Source organism: Phoca vitulina, unplaced genomic scaffold (assembly GCF_004348235.1).
Source record: "Phoca vitulina isolate PV1807 unplaced genomic scaffold, GSC_HSeal_1.0 scaffold4, whole genome shotgun sequence".
Classification (NCBI taxonomy): domain Eukaryota; kingdom Metazoa; phylum Chordata; class Mammalia; order Carnivora; family Phocidae; genus Phoca; species Phoca vitulina.
This window is the reverse complement of record NW_022589707.1, coordinates 35,858,834-35,878,218: the sequence shown is the minus strand read 5'-3', so window position 1 is coordinate 35,878,218 and position 19,385 is coordinate 35,858,834. Positions and strand designations below refer to the sequence as shown.

General features: G+C 42.0%; 1 protein-coding gene across 1 annotated transcript in view; it reads left to right on the top strand.

Annotated features, from left to right (window-relative positions):
* Positions 1–19,385, top strand: part of BMPER (BMP binding endothelial regulator) — a 248,508-nt gene that overhangs the window by 21,913 nt on the left and 207,210 nt on the right. The window contains exon 3 of the mRNA XM_032401800.1: positions 7,296–7,395. Within this exon, the coding sequence (XP_032257691.1) occupies positions 7,296–7,395 (100 nt within the window). The remainder of the gene's footprint in view (positions 1–7,295; positions 7,396–19,385) is intronic.

Below are 19,385 nucleotides of genomic sequence, written 5' to 3'. Positions count from 1 at the left end.
GGAAGAAATGAGAGGATGTGGAGGCTTCGGATCTAGGTTCTGATCTGTCTTGCAAATGACCGGGTCCTCAGAGACTGAGACTCGTTCTGAGTTTTAAGCCAGAGACTTAATCTGTCTATCTTAAAATGCACTATTTTTACTTGTGTGATCCAAATGAAACCATAAACCACTAAGGTTTATAATGGCCTGAAAATAGGGAGTGCTTAGCAAAGGCAAACATTTAGATTCCTAGCGACGAGGAAGAGATGGCTCATCTTAGCCTCTGAACCAAGCTGTGCAGCATAGTGGTTAAATCACTTTCTCTGGTATCAGCGAGTCTTGCCTTTGAATCTCTGCCCTTCCTAGCTATGTGTAAACCTGGGTAAGTCATTAACATTCTCTGTGCCTCAGTCTTCTTATCCATAAAATAGGGGTAAATTGGTACCTTCCTGAGACTTGATGCAAGGGTTAAAAAGGACACAATACATAAAACATGTTTAGCACAGTCTGGTAAATAGTAGATTTTCTATAAATGCCAGGTGCTATTATTCTTAATAGTTCAGCAACCTGCCCAGAAAACTATATGCCGCTTCATTGTTTGGTTAGCAATGGATCAGCTCTCTCGCTCTGGCTATGGAAGGGATTTGCAAAAGTGGTGGAGGTTGGGGGTTCAGAAAGATCTGGAAATGCTAATTTACATGAAAAGCAAAGGCCAGGGCGCCTGGGTGGCTCAGTTGGTTAAGCGACTGCCTTCAGCTCAGGTCATGATCCTGGAGTCCCGGGATCGAGTCCCGCATCGGGCTCCCAGCTTGGCGGCGAGCCTGCTTCTCCCTCTGACCTTCTCCCCTCTCATGCTGTTTCTCTCTCGCGCTCTCTAATACATAAATAAATAAAATCTTTAAAAAATAAATAAATAAATAAAAGCAAAGGCCATTGACACCTGCCACCTTTCCTACAGACGTCAGACATCCCCCACCTCTTGTACCTATCTTAGGACCTCATCGATTGGGAAAGAAAAGAGGTGTTGGGAGACTATTCTCTTGGCTGGGAAGTTTGAGTCATTTTCCCTATCAAACACCCTTTCCTCATCTTAGAAATGGTTTTGTTAATTTTTTTTTCTTTCTCTCCATTGTTTTCCCCTACTTTCATTGAGCTGAGAGATATGGCTCAGAGCCTCATCTTGTATACTAAGGCTTTGTAGTGGACCGAACTGCCTTTTCTTTTTTTTCTTCCAGCTCATTCTATGCAAGAATTATGGGGAAGTCAATTGTACTATCAGTAATAAAGAACAAGCAAGTAAAAGCTTAATTAAAACAATAAATCATCAATCAAATTTAATACTGCTACTGGCAACCACTGAACTATCTCAGTTCCCCCCCACCCTCCCAATGATTATTTTCTGGGGGATTCAGAACAGATTTTGTCCAAAGGAGACAGGCTGGAGCAGGTACAAACTTGTGTTGTCTCCTCTATGAGTGCTCATGCTCACTTGCATGACCATATGTTCCAGAGAATCACTATATTTTATGTCCCATTTATCAAAGCCACTGACAGCCAATGGAACCTATCCCTTCTGGGTCTTTTCTTTCAGCCTTTGCCTACATCTCTGTATTCTAGAACTGTGACATTCTGCAGTCAGGTCTGTTTGCCCAAGTCTCCGTCCAGCCCTTGTGTGGCACCTTTAACAGGTTACCTTACAACAAGGGCAGGAGACCTCGCCTGTCTGACCCAGATGGCCTCTTTCCAGAAAATTTCCAGACTAGCTCAGCTGTATATTAATCTATTCCTAAAATCTCAATATTCGAGTAGGAGCTAACCTAATTCTAATATGATGCACCCATAAATTTTAATGCTGTGCCTTAGCAACTAACCTCCCCGGCTGGCCCCTTAATCCAGGCCTGGGAACCAGGTTGTGTTCCCAGGTCCACTGCTAGCTAGCTCTTCGAGGGACCTGAGACACTTAATTTTATTGTGTGCCATTCCACCATCTGCAAATCTTAAGAAACCTGTGAGGATTAATGAAATAATGTCTGCAGAGCTCTTTAGAAGAAAAGTGCTATGTAAACATGTAGTATTATTCTTCTGTTTATGAGAAGTTTTATAATATTGCCTAGGAGAAATTGTGACCTGCGTTCAAAAGCACCATAAAGTTCCCTTTGGCTCTTCTGGGGCTGGAATTGGGTTACAATGGGGAACTTCAAGGAAAAGTTGACCTGTTTGACTTCATGCATGGGGAGGCTAGAAATTCCACAGAGTATACATGTGCTGATGTCAGATCAACCTTCCTCCTTGGGAAGCTTGACACAAGACATTTGTATTCCTAAAAACAAATTCCTCTGTGAGCAGTCTCCAGACTCAAATAGTGAACCATCATCGTGTGTGGACTTCAGATAAATTCACTGATAAAAATAATTCGATTAAGGGTCACCGTGTCCTATCTGTGCTCACCGACCATGATGGCTTTTGAGTCAAGGTGAAATTCTCACTTGATGCCAGAAGTTACACAGGAGTTTTTGTGTGACCTGCCAATGTCTGACGTCTTGTTGCCTCCAACACTGTAGACGTTTCTGGAGACTAGAGGGGAAGCTTGTGGCATGATTTCTCACTCCAGCAGCACTGAGTACTATGGCCCGGGTGTCACGTCCTGGGTTTTTTTGGCTGCTCTAGAACTTCACGGCTAAGTACCTATACTTCTGAGAGTGGTCATGCTGGGCATCCATCCCCCGGACAGTAGCCGATGATGAAGGGTACAGACCATTCAGGGTTAATATGGGTTCGCCCCCATGGAGGTTTGCAGTTTGGGAGGGGGATTCTTGAGGGCAGCACAATCTATAAGCCCCTCCCCAAATAAGACTGCAGTGATGATATGAGAATGGGGGATATGCATCTAAGGAGGAGGAAGGGAAAGTCGGCAGGGTTTCTAATTTAAGGAAGAGAGCCACTGTTAACCCCTTCATCTCCTCTCTGATACGACCTGGTCTGTAGGCTTCATTGACATACTGAGTGTTGTTCATTTGGGCAGAAAGAAGTATAACAACTTCGCAGCCTTCTTGATTTTCTGAAAAAGGATCTGGCACTTAGAATTTGCTAGTTTGCGGGCGCCTGGGTGGCTCAGTTGGTTAAGCGACTGCCTTCGGCTCAGGTCATGATCCTGGAGTCCCGGGATCGAGTCCCGCATCGGGCTCCCTGCTCGGCAGGGAGTCTGCTTCTCCCTCTGACCCTCCTCCCTCTCATGCTCTCTGTCTCTCATTCTCTCTCTCTCAAATAAATAAATAAAATCTTTAAAAAAAAAAAAAAAAAAAAGAATTTGCTAGTTTGCCAAATGACAGCTGTTTGCCTCTAAGGCAGGCTTTGCTTTCATAAGAGACAAGGATGGAAGGAAAATAATGCCATCTTCTAGAGGAAGAGACTCGTGGGGTCTGCCACCTTCCTAACATGGCCCTGGAGTCTCAGCAGGCAAGGCACCAGGTATTTTTGTTTTTATTCTTATTTCAAGAGATTTGTGATGCTGTTTCAGAGTCTAAAAATAGAGTATTTGCCAGCTGACATTTCTCCCTGATCAGTCTCATCCTATTAGCTGCTGTGTTTTCCTCTCCAGATTTCTATTTTATTATTATTTCTTAAGTATAAGTGAAAGGTCAGGTAATACTTTCCATATTTCATAATAGGATTGGTCCTGGAAGAATCTTAGAAAAAAATATCTTCAAGACATTGGCTTGAAATAGAACAAAAAAGGCATGTCAAAAACATGTTTTTTCTAGTTGCAGAAAGAGGAAAATCTCACAGTGGTGATCGGCTATCTTCTCTATAGCCCCTGCCCCCCTTCAGTGAGAGATCATGTCCCTCCACACCAGACACTGAAAAATGTTCGGGAGCCCCTAGCAGGTCTCATGGTCCCAGTTCCGAAGCCCAGGGAACTCTGTGCTACCACCTAGTGGCAGATCTCAGGCACAGCAAGCTGGCTGCCGGAATCCTGTTTGAATTTGGCTGTGGCTGAGGCTGTGGTTTGGCTCACAACCTTATAGAGCTTTGTTGCCAGCCATGTAGACTTTTTCTTTTTTACTCCCTATGCCCCCCTTTTATTTTTGCATGTTGGCACTTCATTTCATGTGCCTCCAGAGGCTGTGTTTTGGGTTTTGATATATTTGGTCTCTCAGAAAGGAGGCAATCATGCCGACGCCTTTGACAGCAGGTAAATCACAGGCTGGCTGACCCTAGGAAGGGATAAACACCGGGAGACAGAGACTGAGAATGAAAAATGTGATAAGGTTTATTACTCTTATACACCAGCTAGGTCCGTTTTTTTTAGAATGTTCTGGCATTTTTCTCCAGTGCTTTTCTACCACTCTCTCTGTTGCTTAGATTTGGGGAGATTCAAAGCCAAGCTGGAACCTCTGGATAGTTTGTTCAAGGAAGGCAGTCTGGCTTTCAGAGGTACGATCGGCACAGGATCCAAAATGGCATAACCATCCTCATGACCAGAAAGCAGCTGGTATTTGTAGACCCTCCCATGGTTGGTGATGACACAGCTCCTGTTAGAGAGCTCATTTCACCACAGGGGAGGCACCAGTCTCCCCTGGGGCCTCTGGGCCGGGACACTGTTTTGTTCTTGTCCGTATCCTGAGTGCCTGGGAAGTAGCAAAGTGCAGCATTTAAATGTTTGCCTTTGGAGTCAGACAGACCTCTGTTTGCATTCCAAATCTGCCTTTTGCGTGACCCTGGGCAAGAATCTTAACCTTGGCTCCCCGTCTGTAAAATGGGGGTGATGTGGATTTTGTGTGTATGTGTGTGTGTGTGTGAAATAATGCATATAAAATTCTTAGCGCAGAGCCCTGGACATAGAACGTATTTGTTAAGTATGAGTCAGCACCAGAAGAGTTTTCTTGAGTGGAAAAGTGAACCGAATGAGCCCTGGGCTTGCTTCAGGGCAGAGGACACTTGGCTCACAGGGGGATGAGGAGGCCGGTGGAGATGGACCCCTGCAGGCATGGCTTTGTGTACGCCACTTCTCACCAGGGCCACTGGCTGGAGCCCAGTGCGTTGGTCTCTTGGCAAAATCAGTGAAAGCGAAGCGAGTGGTCTTAATTAACCTGTGCTTAAATTTACTCTGTAGCTGCTGGACTCAATTAAGGAGACAGAGGAATCAGCCTCTTATGAGCAATTCTCTAGTTTTTCTTACTTTCTTCGAGGTCCTGGGATTCTAAGCATGTGCTTCATATCCATGCCTACTAGACACCAGGGAAATGATCAGATATGGCAGTTTGGTAGAATATAAAAAAACTCCAAATGTTATTAGAAGGGGGAAAATCCCCCACTAAACCTACAACTAAAGTTTAGGTTTGGGGTGTGTGTGTGTGTGTGCTTGTGTACATGTGTGTGTGCAAAAAAAAAAAAATTCCAGATGTGAAGCTACAAACCATCTGGTTGGAATAACTTTTGTGCTGGACTGTAGTTACAAGCTATTGTGAATTTGGGGATCCTGTTACGGATTTTGACTGGCTCCCAGGTTTCTAATTTAGCAAAGAGTTCCTATATTTAAGAAAGTGTACATCTTCCTATTTATCAGACTCCTAATTGTCACTCACTGTGACTGCCCTCAGAGCTTTGAACTCCCCATGTCTGAGGATTTTTCCCTTCAGAGAGGAGATGCCGTTGGGGATGGCCCTTCCCTGAAGCTGCAGCCAGGTTTGCATGAGCCATGCTCACAGATGTTCTGGTCAGAAAGTGTGTTCACTTCACAGACGTCTTGGGGCGGGGGTGGGGGGCGTTGGTATCAAACGATGGCTTGCGGGAACTGTACTCTGCCAAATGAAGTCACTGTTAATAATGCCAAACAGTATATATACCTGGACATTGTTCATGATTACTTCAGTGGTAGTGCAGGGACACTTAATTTTTTTAAAACAGACCTCTTTAATTTGAATTGTGACCATACTACGCATTATGTTTGTAATTTAAGAAAAATTATGAGAATCCACTGAAGGGCTGTGACTTGCAGGGAGCCTTGATTCCACCACCCTTATGAAAGGACAGGGTGAGGAAAGGGCAACTTGGGAGGGCTTGGAGCTGAGACATCTGGGTTCAGATGGTACATCTGCCTTCACTGAGGGACTGTGGACAGCTCCCGAACTCATCTCAGCCTCACTGGGCACAAGAATGCTCTCTGCAGAGTAGTGGTTCTCAGCTCTGGCTGCACATTGGAATTACCTGGGGAGCTTGGGAGAACATCTAGGCCTGGTCCTTAGGATCCATCAGATCTGAGCTACAGGGGGTGGGCAACAGTGCCAGTCTTTGTGAAGTACCACACAGGGGTCCTGATTTGCAGCTTAGGATGAGGACCACAGGATTGTAGGAGTAAATGAGGCTAGCTCCATGAGGCCCCCTTCTCACATAAAGGACACCAAAAAGGGGGAAAAGAAGAGAATTGATTACTCAGGTCTTATACCTTCTCTGAGCAGCAGTTTTCTTGTTTATAAACTGGAGATAGTAATAAAACTTATCTCAGAGAATTTTAATAGGAATGAAAGCCGTAGCACCTAGCATATAGCATATAGAAGAAACTTACAAATCTTGTTAAGTTTTGTGACATGGTATTTTCGGCACACGTGGATCCAACCTGTGTATAAAGAGGCATATACATAATGTTTGGATCTTCTCTGAGACATTTTAACAGCTAACCTTTCAGGATAAAACCGAAGATGCAAATGTTCACCACACTTCATTAGCATAAGTGCTAATATAATGCAGCTGTCCCATGGCTATAAAACACTGACGACTGTGTCTCTGCTTGGCATGGGGAATATTATTTTTTCTCTTACTGAGCTGATTCAATACTCAACTTTGTCATTATTTGAGTTGGAACTTTAGATTGCTGCATTTTAATGCACTCTACTATTAAGGATTGTTGGAAGGCTGTGTGCAAATATTTTTGTTCTCACGATGCAGTCCTGGCCCAGGTAGCCCAATGGGCAAAATATGATTTACACAAATATTATCATTTCTATAGTGTGTACTAAAAAGAAACCTTAGAGCAGAGTGGGAGAAAGCTTTGCTCTCGGCATTCAGTTATCTAGGTGACGTTGGTTTCTAAAGAGGGGACTTTTCATTCCTCTCTCATGTGCCCCTAATCTCAAAAGTCCTGTGTTTCTGGATGAATATTTCTGTTCCAGAGAGAGCAAAATGCTTGCATGAGTGTTTCTTGCCAAGATGAAAGCAAGATAGGAAGAGGGAGGCTAGCAAAACCTCAGGCATGTGTCAGCATTTGGGGGGTTCTGTTTGGAGTTTCTTTCAAATGTCTCTTGTCTCTTTCTGCCTAGAACAAGGAAGTGACCTGTAAGAGAGAGAAGTGCCCCGTGCTGTCGAGAGACTGTGCCCTCGCCATCAAGCAGAGGGGAGCCTGTTGTGAGCGGTGCAAAGGTGATTTATGTCTTGGCTGCCTTCTCTTCTGGCTGCTGGTTTGGCATTTTTATTTCTCTTTTTCTCACCTTCCTCTTCACTCAGCTCCTGGCTGGGGTGCAAGTGGGTGTTGGGAGGGAAGCTAGTGTCTGTGTCTGTGAGTTTGGGGAGGTTGGTAGTAACAGGGACTCTCCTAACGGAGGGGTGAAGGTTTGGTGGACATCTGCATGTTCGGTTTACTTTCTAAGGCAAGTTGCTGAAATGTGACAGAGAAGATGCAAACATGATGCCCCTGGGTGTTGGTACACACATGCGCACAGCTTATTTTGTCAAGAAGTGTCAGCCATTTTTCCAGGCTGCACACTTGCCCTGCCTTACTCTGCCAGAGGAGTCTTTAAATTAAGCCTGAATTTTATCATTTTGGCCCCAATTAATTTTTTTTTCCTTCCAAATTGAATCAAAGTTCCTTCCCTTGCCTTTGAAGCCTCTAAAATATCCTTACACCAACTTCATTTCCCATGGTCCTCCAGGGCATGCACTCTTTCCTGAGCATGCTGTTTGTGGTGTTGCCTCTTGGCCTCAGCTCAGGTCTCTCCTCCCCATGGGTCCAGATGCTCAAGGCCCCCAGCCATCACTTGTCCCTTCCCCTCCATGTTTCTGTGGCACACAGAAGTCCACAGACGTATTTCCGATATGTGCTTTTCCTCCTTCATCACCTCATTTGCATTCAGTAAGTCATTAGCCCCTCGGGGCTGGGAGCCAGGTCATACAATGACATCACCTAGAGTGTGTATGTACAGTGCCTGACAGAGCGGGGCCCTCAGGGGCGCCGAGAGCATCGTGGCTCTGGATGTGGGCTCTGGAGTCACACGGCCACGCCGGAATCCTGCAGTCCCGGGGTGCACAGTGTTTGCCAGAGTTCGCATCCACTAGGAACCTCAGAATGTGACCTTATTTGGAAATCGGATCTTTGGAAGTGTAATTAGTGAAGATCAAGTCATACTGGATGAGGGTGGCCCCAAATCCAATATGACTAGTGTCTTTACATCAAGAAGAGGAGACAGACAGACAGACACACAGAGAAGACAACCATATTATGAAAGAGGCAGATATAAATACCTGGGCTCTGTTTCCTGGGACTCCGATTCAGTTGTTCTGGGGAGGGGCCTAGGTATCCTTTTTTTATAAAAAGCTCCCAAGAGATATAGTGTGCAGTCTGGATGGGAAAACCACTAAACTAGATCTTGACCTAGTACCAGGTGATTTGTATCCCCCAGAAGAATATACACTTTTTTTTTTTTTTTTTGGATGGTGGGGAGGTTTAAAAAACCATCAGAAGAACTCTACAGATACCAGGCCAACTAAAGCCCATTAAAATATGTTTTCTCAATGAAGTATAGTTGACTCACAAAGTTAGATTAGTTTGAGGTGTACAGCATAGTGGTTTGCAAACTATATGTTATGCTATGTTCACAAGTGTAGCTACCGTCTCTCACCATACAAGTATACACTATTATAGTACCATTGACTCTATTCCTGGTGTGTGGCACTCATCTCCATGACTTAGTCATTCCATAATATTCTAAAGCCCGTTTTTAATGTCAACCCACAAGTCTCCATGTTGAACAAAGATCCTGTGAACTTTTCAAAATGCACTGTTACATAAAATCCACATTTCAAGAATTAATGCCCAATTACTTATTAATAACCATGGTTATTGTAGTAAATTATAATAATTGTTAAAAAAAATAAAAACTGAAAAAGCAAAATAAAACTCAACAGAGGCAGAGATTAGAGTTATGCCACCACAAGCCGAGGAGCACCTGGAGTCACCAGGAGGAAGGAGAAAGCAAAGAGGGGCTCTTCCCTAGAGCCTTCAGATGAAGTGTGGCCCTGCCAACACCCTGATTTGGGGCTCCTGGTCTCCAGAGTTATGAGAGAATAAATGTCTGTTGTTTTAAGCCACCAAGCTTGTGGTAATTTATTCTGGCAGCCCAGGAAGAAGCATACACCAACATTTCCACTTGAACAGGTGGAGACTTGGAATCTGTCTCCCCCAGTTCCCTCCTATAAGATGGGGATAATAATTGCTTTGGAGGGAATTGAATGGAAAGGTCCATTCAAAGTGCTTAACACAGTGCCTGGTGTGTAAGCATTTCTCAGTTAATGTAAGTATCGTAGGTGCTCTTTAAATACTTGTTGGGCTTGACTATAAAAAACATAACTTCCGAAGCCTTTTGGAACAGGGACAAGTAGGGTGGATGATATTTTTTCAGAGCCTTCTCAATCAACCGTTTATCTATCACCCCCTTCCTGTGAGATGGGAGTCAGATGTTTTACCCATGTGACTTCCGAGAGCTATCAATGCAAGGCCTGAAATGTTCATTTGTCAGGAATCTCCCAAGCAGATGGTCAGATAAAGTGATTCCAGCAAAAACACATTAGCAAGCCGATGTGTGTCCATGTTACTGTTGTTTCACCTTGAAGAAGCTCCTCTCTTCATTCTTTCATTTTTAAACTGCTTATTTGCCATCTTTATCTTTCCGTGATTAGCAAGGCTGCCTTGCCAGTGAGAGGCCAGTTGGCTACCACAGAACGGAGGTGTCAGCGGAGGGGTCATGTGTTAAGGGAACATACCCAAGGCTTTTGGTTCATTTCCCCATTAACTGTGATACAGAAGGGAACTTTCTGTTGCTGTACTGTGTCACTGTCTTTCCTGCTTGTCCTGCTATTTTCTGCATCATCATTCTTGCTCGTCTCTGATTATCCTAATCTTCCAAGGGGAAGAGACACCCAAGACACATCCATTTCCTGAGTGTTCTTTTGGGCTTAAGAAGATAAGCTACTTCAAATTAAACTGGGCCTAAGAATAGACCAGCGAATTCAGTGTCCTGAGATCTCTTTCTGATAGTGGTGTCAGGCTTTTGGGGGAGATCAAAATCCCCAACCTGCCCTGAGGTGGTCCTTTGTGAGAGAGACTCATGAATGCGTCAGATTTCTCAAGCTCTGGTGGTTGATGTTAGAGTTACCTACTTCATTTTCTCTGTTTCTACTCCATCACACAGAATTTGTCTCCAGGATTTTAAGAGACACAATGTATTTGCTCATAGCTACTGGTTTATGTTTTTCTGATCAGAATAGTAACATATGCTCATAGAAGAAGCTTTGAAAAATAGTCTGAACAGTGGGAAGGCAGAAAATAAATTTACTCATAATCCCACCACCCAGAAGTTACAATTGTTAATATTTGGTATATTTCTTTCTGTATTTTTTCCTGTGTAAAAGTGTTAATCTAGCTAATATCTTAGAACTTACGTTGCATTATTTAAAAAAAAATTTCCACTTAACCTCAGGGCATAATATCTTTTCAACTTACTTGGAAATATTGGCCCTTGATGGGTACATACGATTCTTTTTTTTTTTTTTTAATTTAATTTAATTTTATTATGTTATGTTAGTCACCGTACAATACATCATTAGTTTTTGATGTGGTGATCCATGATTCATTGTTTTCGTATAACACCCAGTACATACGATTCTGTTGTGGGAAGGTATCACCATTCAGTGGGTCATTCTCCATTTTTGGGCATCGAGGTTGTATCTTGGATTTTAGCACTGGGAAAGATTAAAGCCAAACAGCTGAAACCATAGAGCAGGTACAGTGAAGGAAGGACAGGAAAGAGAGAATCAAGAGGAGCATTACCTGGGTAGAGAGAAAATGTTAGTGTTAACCCACAGACCATTCTGGATTTGGTTTCCAAAGGAATCTGGATGGCCCTCTCCTTAACCCTTTTGTGCCCTTTGTTCACACAGGGGGGACAACAACAAACCCTTAGTGTGCAGCAGAAATTCAGAGACAGTAGCTGTGTTTCTCGTAAGTCCTTTTCCAAACAGCATCCTCCAGGCCAATACTGGGGGTTTTGGCTTTTCTGATTCAAGGAGGGTGACTCAGGAAGGAATCGTATTAATGAGAAGTTTGTTGATAATACTGTATTTTAGAGCAGAGTGATGTTTAGGCAAGATTGTCTCAGGGTCAAATAATTTTGATCAGATCAGGGAATAATAGGCAATTAATTTTCCTTAGCAAAGAAATGGAGCGTCTGGTTTTGGATGAGTTAACGCATGGTAAGCAGAGAGCTGATGGACTTAATTCATCTGTATTTTGAAGGGCATTTACATTCAGGGGTACCACCTAAGTCTCATTCTAAAGTTGCTCACCAAACAGATTAGGCCACAGTGTGGTCAGGCCTGTTGGAGAGGTGAACGCAACATGTATCCGACCTGGTGGAATGGGTGGAGGGTGTGGACCTACCAGGCTTCCCAGCAGAGAGAGCCCTTCTGGAAGAGCTTTCTACCATCAGCAGGCATGCAGGAAGGTGAAATCCAGCATTGCTAACTGGGTGAAGCAGTAGTGAAAGCTGGCTAGCTGCTTTGACTTTCCCTTGAGCGTTGTTTTTTGTCTGTCCTTTCTCCTACCTGAGGGAATCATGAGTGTAAGCAGTGATTCTCAAAATGCAGTGGACTACAGAATCACCTGTTAAATGTAGATTCCTGGGCCTTGCCCCCTAATAATAATAGTAACTGAGATCATCATATTCTTCATCAAAATAACAGCAGCTACTACAGGTAATCCTTACTCAGAGCTAGGCATGAAATCCCCACAGCTTAGTGAGGTACGTACTATCATAACCCCATTTTGCAAATGAAAAAATGGTAGCACTGAGAGGTTTAGTGACTTTCCCAAGGTCACAGAGCTAGAAAATGATGGAGATGGGGCACAGAGTGTGGTCTCACCAGGAGGCTTGCAGGCCTGCTGTATCAGAAGCCCTGGGCCTGGGTCCCTGAGTCTACATTTCCAGGTCTCCACTGGGCCTCTCATGGAGGCTGAGGCTTGAGAACCACTGCTACCAGATGAAGAAAGGACAGGAGGACAGAGGGTGAGCCTTCTTGATGAAGGACTCACATACTTACAGGCTGTTGGTCGATATCTACTCTGATCAACACATCTTCGAGGTGAAAAATCTCCTTGCCCTTTATAGCTGTGAGGCCATTGTGTTTCTCTGACTCTATGTCCCCTTCTTTTTGGAAATTATATATTACTACAATGATGGTGTAAGAGATAAAGTAAAATAGATAATGACCAAGAAAATATAACTCAAATGTTGAAGTACTGGTAAATGTTTATCAAAATTTGTTCCCAGTTATTCAGTTGTGTAATAAATGGGGGAGAGCTTGATGGTTAACCAGAACTGGTTACCCATCTCCCATCATTCATTGGGACTTTTCTCTCTTCCTCTTTCCCTTTCTAGCGTAAGTATATAATTTTAACTTCAGTTTGATACCTGCTACATTAATACATTATCATACCAAAAAATTTAAACAAGAGGGAAAAAAAGTCTTATTTGAACTACAAAAATCCACTCTTCTCAGAAATAACAACTCTTATCAATTTATTGGGTCTTTCCCAGACCTTCTTCAGCTTATTACGTATTTATTCACACATACATGCATATACATACATACGTAATTTCGTATGTATGGTTTTATTTTTACATAAATGGAATTAAATGTTACATAATCTTTTACAGTTTGCTTTTTAAAAGTATTTCAACAATAGTAGGACTTAGGAACTTTCCCGTGCCAGTTCATGCTTTTTAACCCTTGTATGGATTCCATAGCATACATGTACAGTAATTTATGTAACATCTCCCCACTGATAGATGTTTAGATTTTTGGTTTTTTGCTAAGAAGGGAACCAGCTTGCCATGACTATTGTGCACACATGTGTATGTTTCTTAAGGACAGAAACCTGGAACCCAATGTGCCATGGGGGAGGTGTGCAAATGTTCAGTTGAAAAGGACATTACTCGGTGGGCTCCAAAAAAGGCAAGCCTTTTCCAAGGCAGTTCCATTCCTATTCCCCTCACAGTTTTTAGGCCCTTTCTTCCTGAGAGGTGATGGGCGAGAGGAGGCAGAGTGAGTGTTACACATGGCAACATTTAGACATGTTGGCTACCTTCGCCTTCAAATCTTGCCCCTGCCCCTCCTGCTGATTCCTCATTTTAGACTGCTACATGGACACTCATATCCCACTTCTTCCCTGTTCTGGACTTCCTCCCCTAGTACAGGGGATATTTTCCTTCCCCTTTCTGTGGTTTGGTGAGAAATGGTAGCAAGTGTGAAGAACCTAGCTGAGGGCTATCAATTGCTTTCGTGCTTTTCAGTGTATTCTAGAAAGCACTGACAATTGTCAACAAGTTAAGACTCGAATGATACTATTTTCACAGAATTTGGCCCAATGCTGGCAAACTGCAGTTTGGAATCGACTAAATTTAGAACAGAGGCTAGATAAAGAAAGAGGGAAATGTTTTCCTTGCCTCATATTTCTAAGAATGATCTTTCAATAAGAAATACCATTATTGGTATCTTTGTCATCCTAATCATCAAATGTAGTCTGCATTTGAAGCATTTGAAAGTGCTCTGAGGTTATCACTTTTTGTTTTGATACTTCTAATATGTGGAAAGTATGGAGAGGAGAAGGCATATTATTAGCTCATTCTTTCTTGGACTGTCTCTTAAAGAAGTTTGGACCACATAAAAATCCTATATTATGCAATGTCTATGTTTGTGCCCATATTTTATTCTATGTGCACTATCATATATTTGGCCACTTCTGTAATTAGTGTTCATAGCTTATTTATGATTATGTGGGGCCTAATTTCATTCCTTTAAATAATTACAGATGTTTATATTTATGGGATCTTGGTCTTTATGATCATGACCATTCTTTAAGGGTCTTGACAAGTTATTCCCATTCTTTGTTTGAGGCCAGGCTGCTGATGAGGAACACACATTCCTGATGATGTTGTTCCTATAGGAAAACACAATCTTTTATACATGGATCACCTTCCAGTGTGATTAGAAGTGGAACCTGCTTGTATCTCCCAAGAGCTCTGACTCCGAGGCTTGTAACAGCCACGGGCTTTGCCTTTCCAGTTAGTGTCCTTGACCCTCTGTGGGTAGTGAGGTGTGGAATTGAAGATTAGTTTTCAGACCTTAGGCTCGCTATTATCTTCAGAGTAGTAGTCCTGAAGGGACTTGTTTTCCCACCATGCAGGATACTGTGTTAGTTGGTTTACACTCACCACTTAGTGCTCACAGCAGGGAGGTAATTTCTATCTTTCTCATTTTACATATGAAGTAACTAAGGGCCCAGAGAAGTTAAATCATTCATTTGCCGAGGTGTCAGTGACCCACGGCTCAGCCAGAGAGTGTCCATGCCCTCAAGAACTTTGCTCTACCGAGGAGCAGAGGGATAGTGTCTAGTGGGGATGTTCTCTAGAGAAGGTGAGCCAGAGTGAAGGGAAGGAGGACCGCCCATGCGCAAGGGACTGGGGAGTGTTGCAGGGAAGGCTTTCTAGAAGGGGCGGCTCACTTGCATGAACAAGGAGTTCATCACATCCAAAGAGGGCTATTCAAGGGAAAGCTCCCAGGTGAAGGTCGTGGTACACACAGAGACATGAAATAGTTCTTAGACATTATCTGCCACTCATCATCATTTAGGGAACTTGATAAAATGCCAGTTTCTGGGATTTCCTTTAGACCTACTGAATTAAAACAAATCTGGCATAAGTTTTTGTTGATTTGTTGATTGTTTGGGGGAGGGAGAAGGGATCAGATAAAAATGTAATAGAATCCTATCATGGCTTCGACTTATTTTCCTCTGAAAAACATGTTGCTATTGAAAAGGAAGTTGTAGGATAGATCTGCTTCCAGATGGAAATATCAAAATTAATATTTTCAGAAGAATTCTTAGAAAGGTTGTGTGTGTGTGTTGTGTGTATGTGTGTATGCACGTGTGTATTTGTGTTCCTGTTTGCTTCAATTAGGTTGCTTATATGTTTCATTCATTTATCCAACAAGTATTTACTGATCTACATGCCAGGTATTTATGGGATGGCACAGCTTACCAGATTGTTTTTAACTGTTATGAAGTCAAAATATTCCTTAAAACAGAAAAGTAAGTAAATTATAACTAGTTCTTCTCAAGCAGGTATTTCAGTGTACTTCTGAGATTATTTTATGTTAAAGGGGTTATAAATTTCATCCAAATAGCCTAACAAGAGGGCAAAGATTAATCTAATTTGAAAAAACTCAATATTGTTTGATGAAAACAAATGAGATCATTGAGAGACAAACACAGTTTTGGCAGCTTTTCTGTATTTACTTGGACTTAGACTCACCCTTTAATTTGGGGTTCTTTCATGAACAATAATGTATTTGTTATCTGAATGTATGTTTTTTATTAGTGGATTGTAAATGAATAAGGTGTGTTTCCAACATTTATGGGTCAAATTCCATCCTCTTTTTTCATATAGAACATGAAATATTAATTGTCTGCAATACTTTGATGAGAGATATAAGAGAATAGTCTTTCATTTGTCAAGTGGGATTTATTTTCCACAATCTTCCTTGTCTTTGATTTCTCTGTGCTTTGTCTTATTTTTCTATGGGTTGTGATCCCATGGGTTGAATTTTTTTTTTAATAGTTTAACTTTTGTATTTGATTTAAAAAATATCCTATGATGTTTCATGAAATGAAAGGAAAGAGGCAAAATATAAATATTTGCATACTGATTTCTAAAATCAGGCCAACAATCCTGGGCTCTGATAAATAAAGATTGGAGAGCACAGCATGCATGGAGAATTTTAAGGGGGATTGGGCTCATTTATATAGACCAATTACTGACCAAAGTAAAAGGGAACTATGAATAATGGTAAAAGATTGAACATTATTAACTATAGGCTGCCTTTATATAATACGAGGTCATGAATAAGGGCTTCTTTTCAGTGTTGTTTGGAGAGTGACCTGGAAGATGACCATGCCTTTTATAATACTGCTTTGTGGCTGTTTGGAGGGAGGCAGCTGCTTACCATATAATAGGAATGAACGTTAAAAAAAAAACTTATTTAAAAATAGTCACCCTCCCTATGTTGACAGGGTAAATTGTCCTATTGTTTAAACATTTTAAGTTGGAAAGGCTGTTAGCCATGTGCAAATCTGGTTGTTTGCTTTTAACCAAAGTTCTTTTGGCAGTCCTAAGGGTGCATTGATTGTTGCCCAAACAAAAGAGTGGTTCTTTCCTCAACCTGTTTTCCTTTCTTTTAGACATGACCAAATTCTTTGGTAATGATTATATGTGATTTGCCCAGATACAATTTGCCCCAGCTTTCACATCCCAAATAAGGAATGAGCTGTCCTCAGGTTAATGCTCCAACGGTCATTTAAACTATACTGTGAACTATAGTTAGAGAAGATTTTGGAAGGAATGACAAATCCTAATCTTTAGGTTTTTATAGATATTTTTATATTTAGCCCCAAGGGAATGGTTATTATTACTCTGATTTAACAGATTGGGAAACTGATGCTTAGGGATATGAAGTGATGTTGTTGAAGATCCCACAGTTGTTGAGAGGTGGGGGAGGGGACTTAGACTCCCAGTGCTCCTATTCCTGGTATCACACTGCGTGTGAGATAAGAAGGGGGAAGAAGAGACCTGGAGAATCAGGAGGGCTCCAGAAATAAAGGAGAGAGCCATACTGACCTCGATTTTTTCTTTGCCTTGCCACACCCCTTCTCCCTCCATGGGCTTTTATAGTCTGGGTTGGCCTGCAATTTCAGAGGAAAAATGTGGGCAGAGGAGTTTTGTGGAGGTGATTGAAAACAACATGTGGCTTAGGAGGCGGTGGCTTTTCTTACAAACTGACATTTTTTCGGAACCCCTAACTTAACCGTTTTTTCCTCCTTAGTATCCATGACTGTTTATAGGGCAGCAGTGCCCCCGTGAGACAATTTAGATGAGCTTTAGTCCTTTGTATGTATGTATGTGCCTGCTTTCTTAAAATATTTTTAATAGAGAATGGATTCATACAATTAAAACTACACAAAGCATCTAAGGTCACAGTAAGGCTTTCTCCCCCTCTTCACTCTGACCAGCTGGTACCCTTTCCTGGAGATAACCATTTACCAGATTCTTGGGGATCCTTCCAGAGCCAGCTTCTGCATACTGTGTGTGTGTGTGTGTGTGTGTGTGTGTGTGTGTGTGTGTGTGTGTTTCATTTTCAACCAAACGAAAGTATCCATTAGCTTTACTTCTAGCAGTTTTAATGCTGAGACCCTAACATATCACTTAAAACATCCCGAGAAATTGCCTTGCTTTGAAAAACATTCCACCATTGAGCTACTCAATTCCAGGGCCACTGTTATTTTTACCATGATTTTGAGCTTAGGAGAATTTCTGATATGTTTCTTGATGAAAGTTGTTAGATTAATGGAATGCCTGCATATATATTTTAACTTTATGCACTATAACTAATTTTATCTACTCAGCCCCAGAAATTTGAGTGGGGGTTGTTTATAGGTTTTTAAAGACAGGAAAAAGAAATAACAAATAACTAGAGGGCTTTATTTTTCTCCCTCTTTTTCTCTAACTGAAAAAAGATGTATAAAATGTTATATTTCATAGATTGGTTTTCCATAATATAAACCAGGCTATTTTGGCATTTAAGTAAAAATGACCCTATTTGTTTAAAAAAAATCTTGTTAACATTAAAATCAAACTTCACAAAAATCTGTTTTAGTTGTTAAAACTAGTAAGAAAACATAAAACAGAGATCAGCTTTCCCTGTCAGATTTGTCCCAACCCATTTATTCAGGGCTTCTGTTTTTTTAAATTCTGTAAGATTTTTGGAAGGCAATTTAAGTGAAGAGTTTGTGGTTGCCTTTAAGTTAGAAGATTAGATTTCCAAGGCTTGCTGCTGGCTTGCAGGCATCAGTTTTCACTTTTCTAAAGTGGGCAACTTGAGGATGTTCTCATTGTGGTGGAAGAGGCTGGTGGCCCTGGTCTCCCTTTTGTATCATAGGCAAAGTGCTTTAATCAGGTATGGGTCTGACAGCTGTATTAGAACACAGGTGTTCTCACCATTCAGCTGCTGATGCACGGTCTATTAAGTGTCTATTGGTACATAACAAGTAATGACAAATGTAGTGGCCTAAAATAACACTCGTTTATTATTTTATAGTTTCCGTGGGTTAGGCTTCTGGTCATGGCTTAGTTGGGTCTCACAAATCTGCATTTAGGGTCAGCCAGGGCTGGGGTCTCATCTGAGGTTCAAGGTCATCTTCTAAGCTCATGTTGTTAGAATTTAGTTCCTTGCAGCTATAGAATGGCTTGCTTCTTCAAGGCCAGCAGGAGAGCATCTCTCTGACCTATAGACCCTTTTAAAGGGCTCATGTATTAGGTCATGCCCACTCGGGATAATCTCTCTTTTTAATAACTCAAAGTCAAACTGATTAAGAATGTTAATTACACCTGTAAAATCTCTTTATCTTTGCTAGGTGAGATAACCTAATCATGGGAGTGCCATTCATCACATTCACAGGTCTTGCCCACAGTCAATGGCAGGGGATTACACAGGTGGATATATCAGGGAGTAGAAATCTTGGGGTCCATCTTAGAATTCTAACACCCATACTCAGAGCAGTTCTGAGATGCATGGCAAGTAGAAGCATCTATGGAGAATGGTGCTTAGAGCTAGAAGATAGCCTACAGATCGTGTTGCACACTGTAAGTGCTAACAAATGCTGACTCTTGGCTGTTCTCTCTCCTCCTCTGGTCTGGTGGCCACCAAGCCCTGCAAGGTCCGGTTCCTGCTTATCCTCTATCCTTCTCATGTTCTGGACTTCTCCAGATAGAAGACCTTTTATCGTTTCCCTGTGTTCTGTGCCCACTTCCTGCCATGGGGCTTTGCACATGCTGTTTCCTCTGCATGGACTGCTTTTCCATCCGATGTCATCTAGTCAACCTGTACCCTTTCTTCAGTTCTCACTTTAGGCATCACTTCCTTGACTCCACAGCCACTTGCCATAAAATTAAGTATCCCTCCTTCTTAAGAGGAGGCACAATTGTGATTTAACATTTTGATTTTCTGTAACGCCTACTAAACTGGAT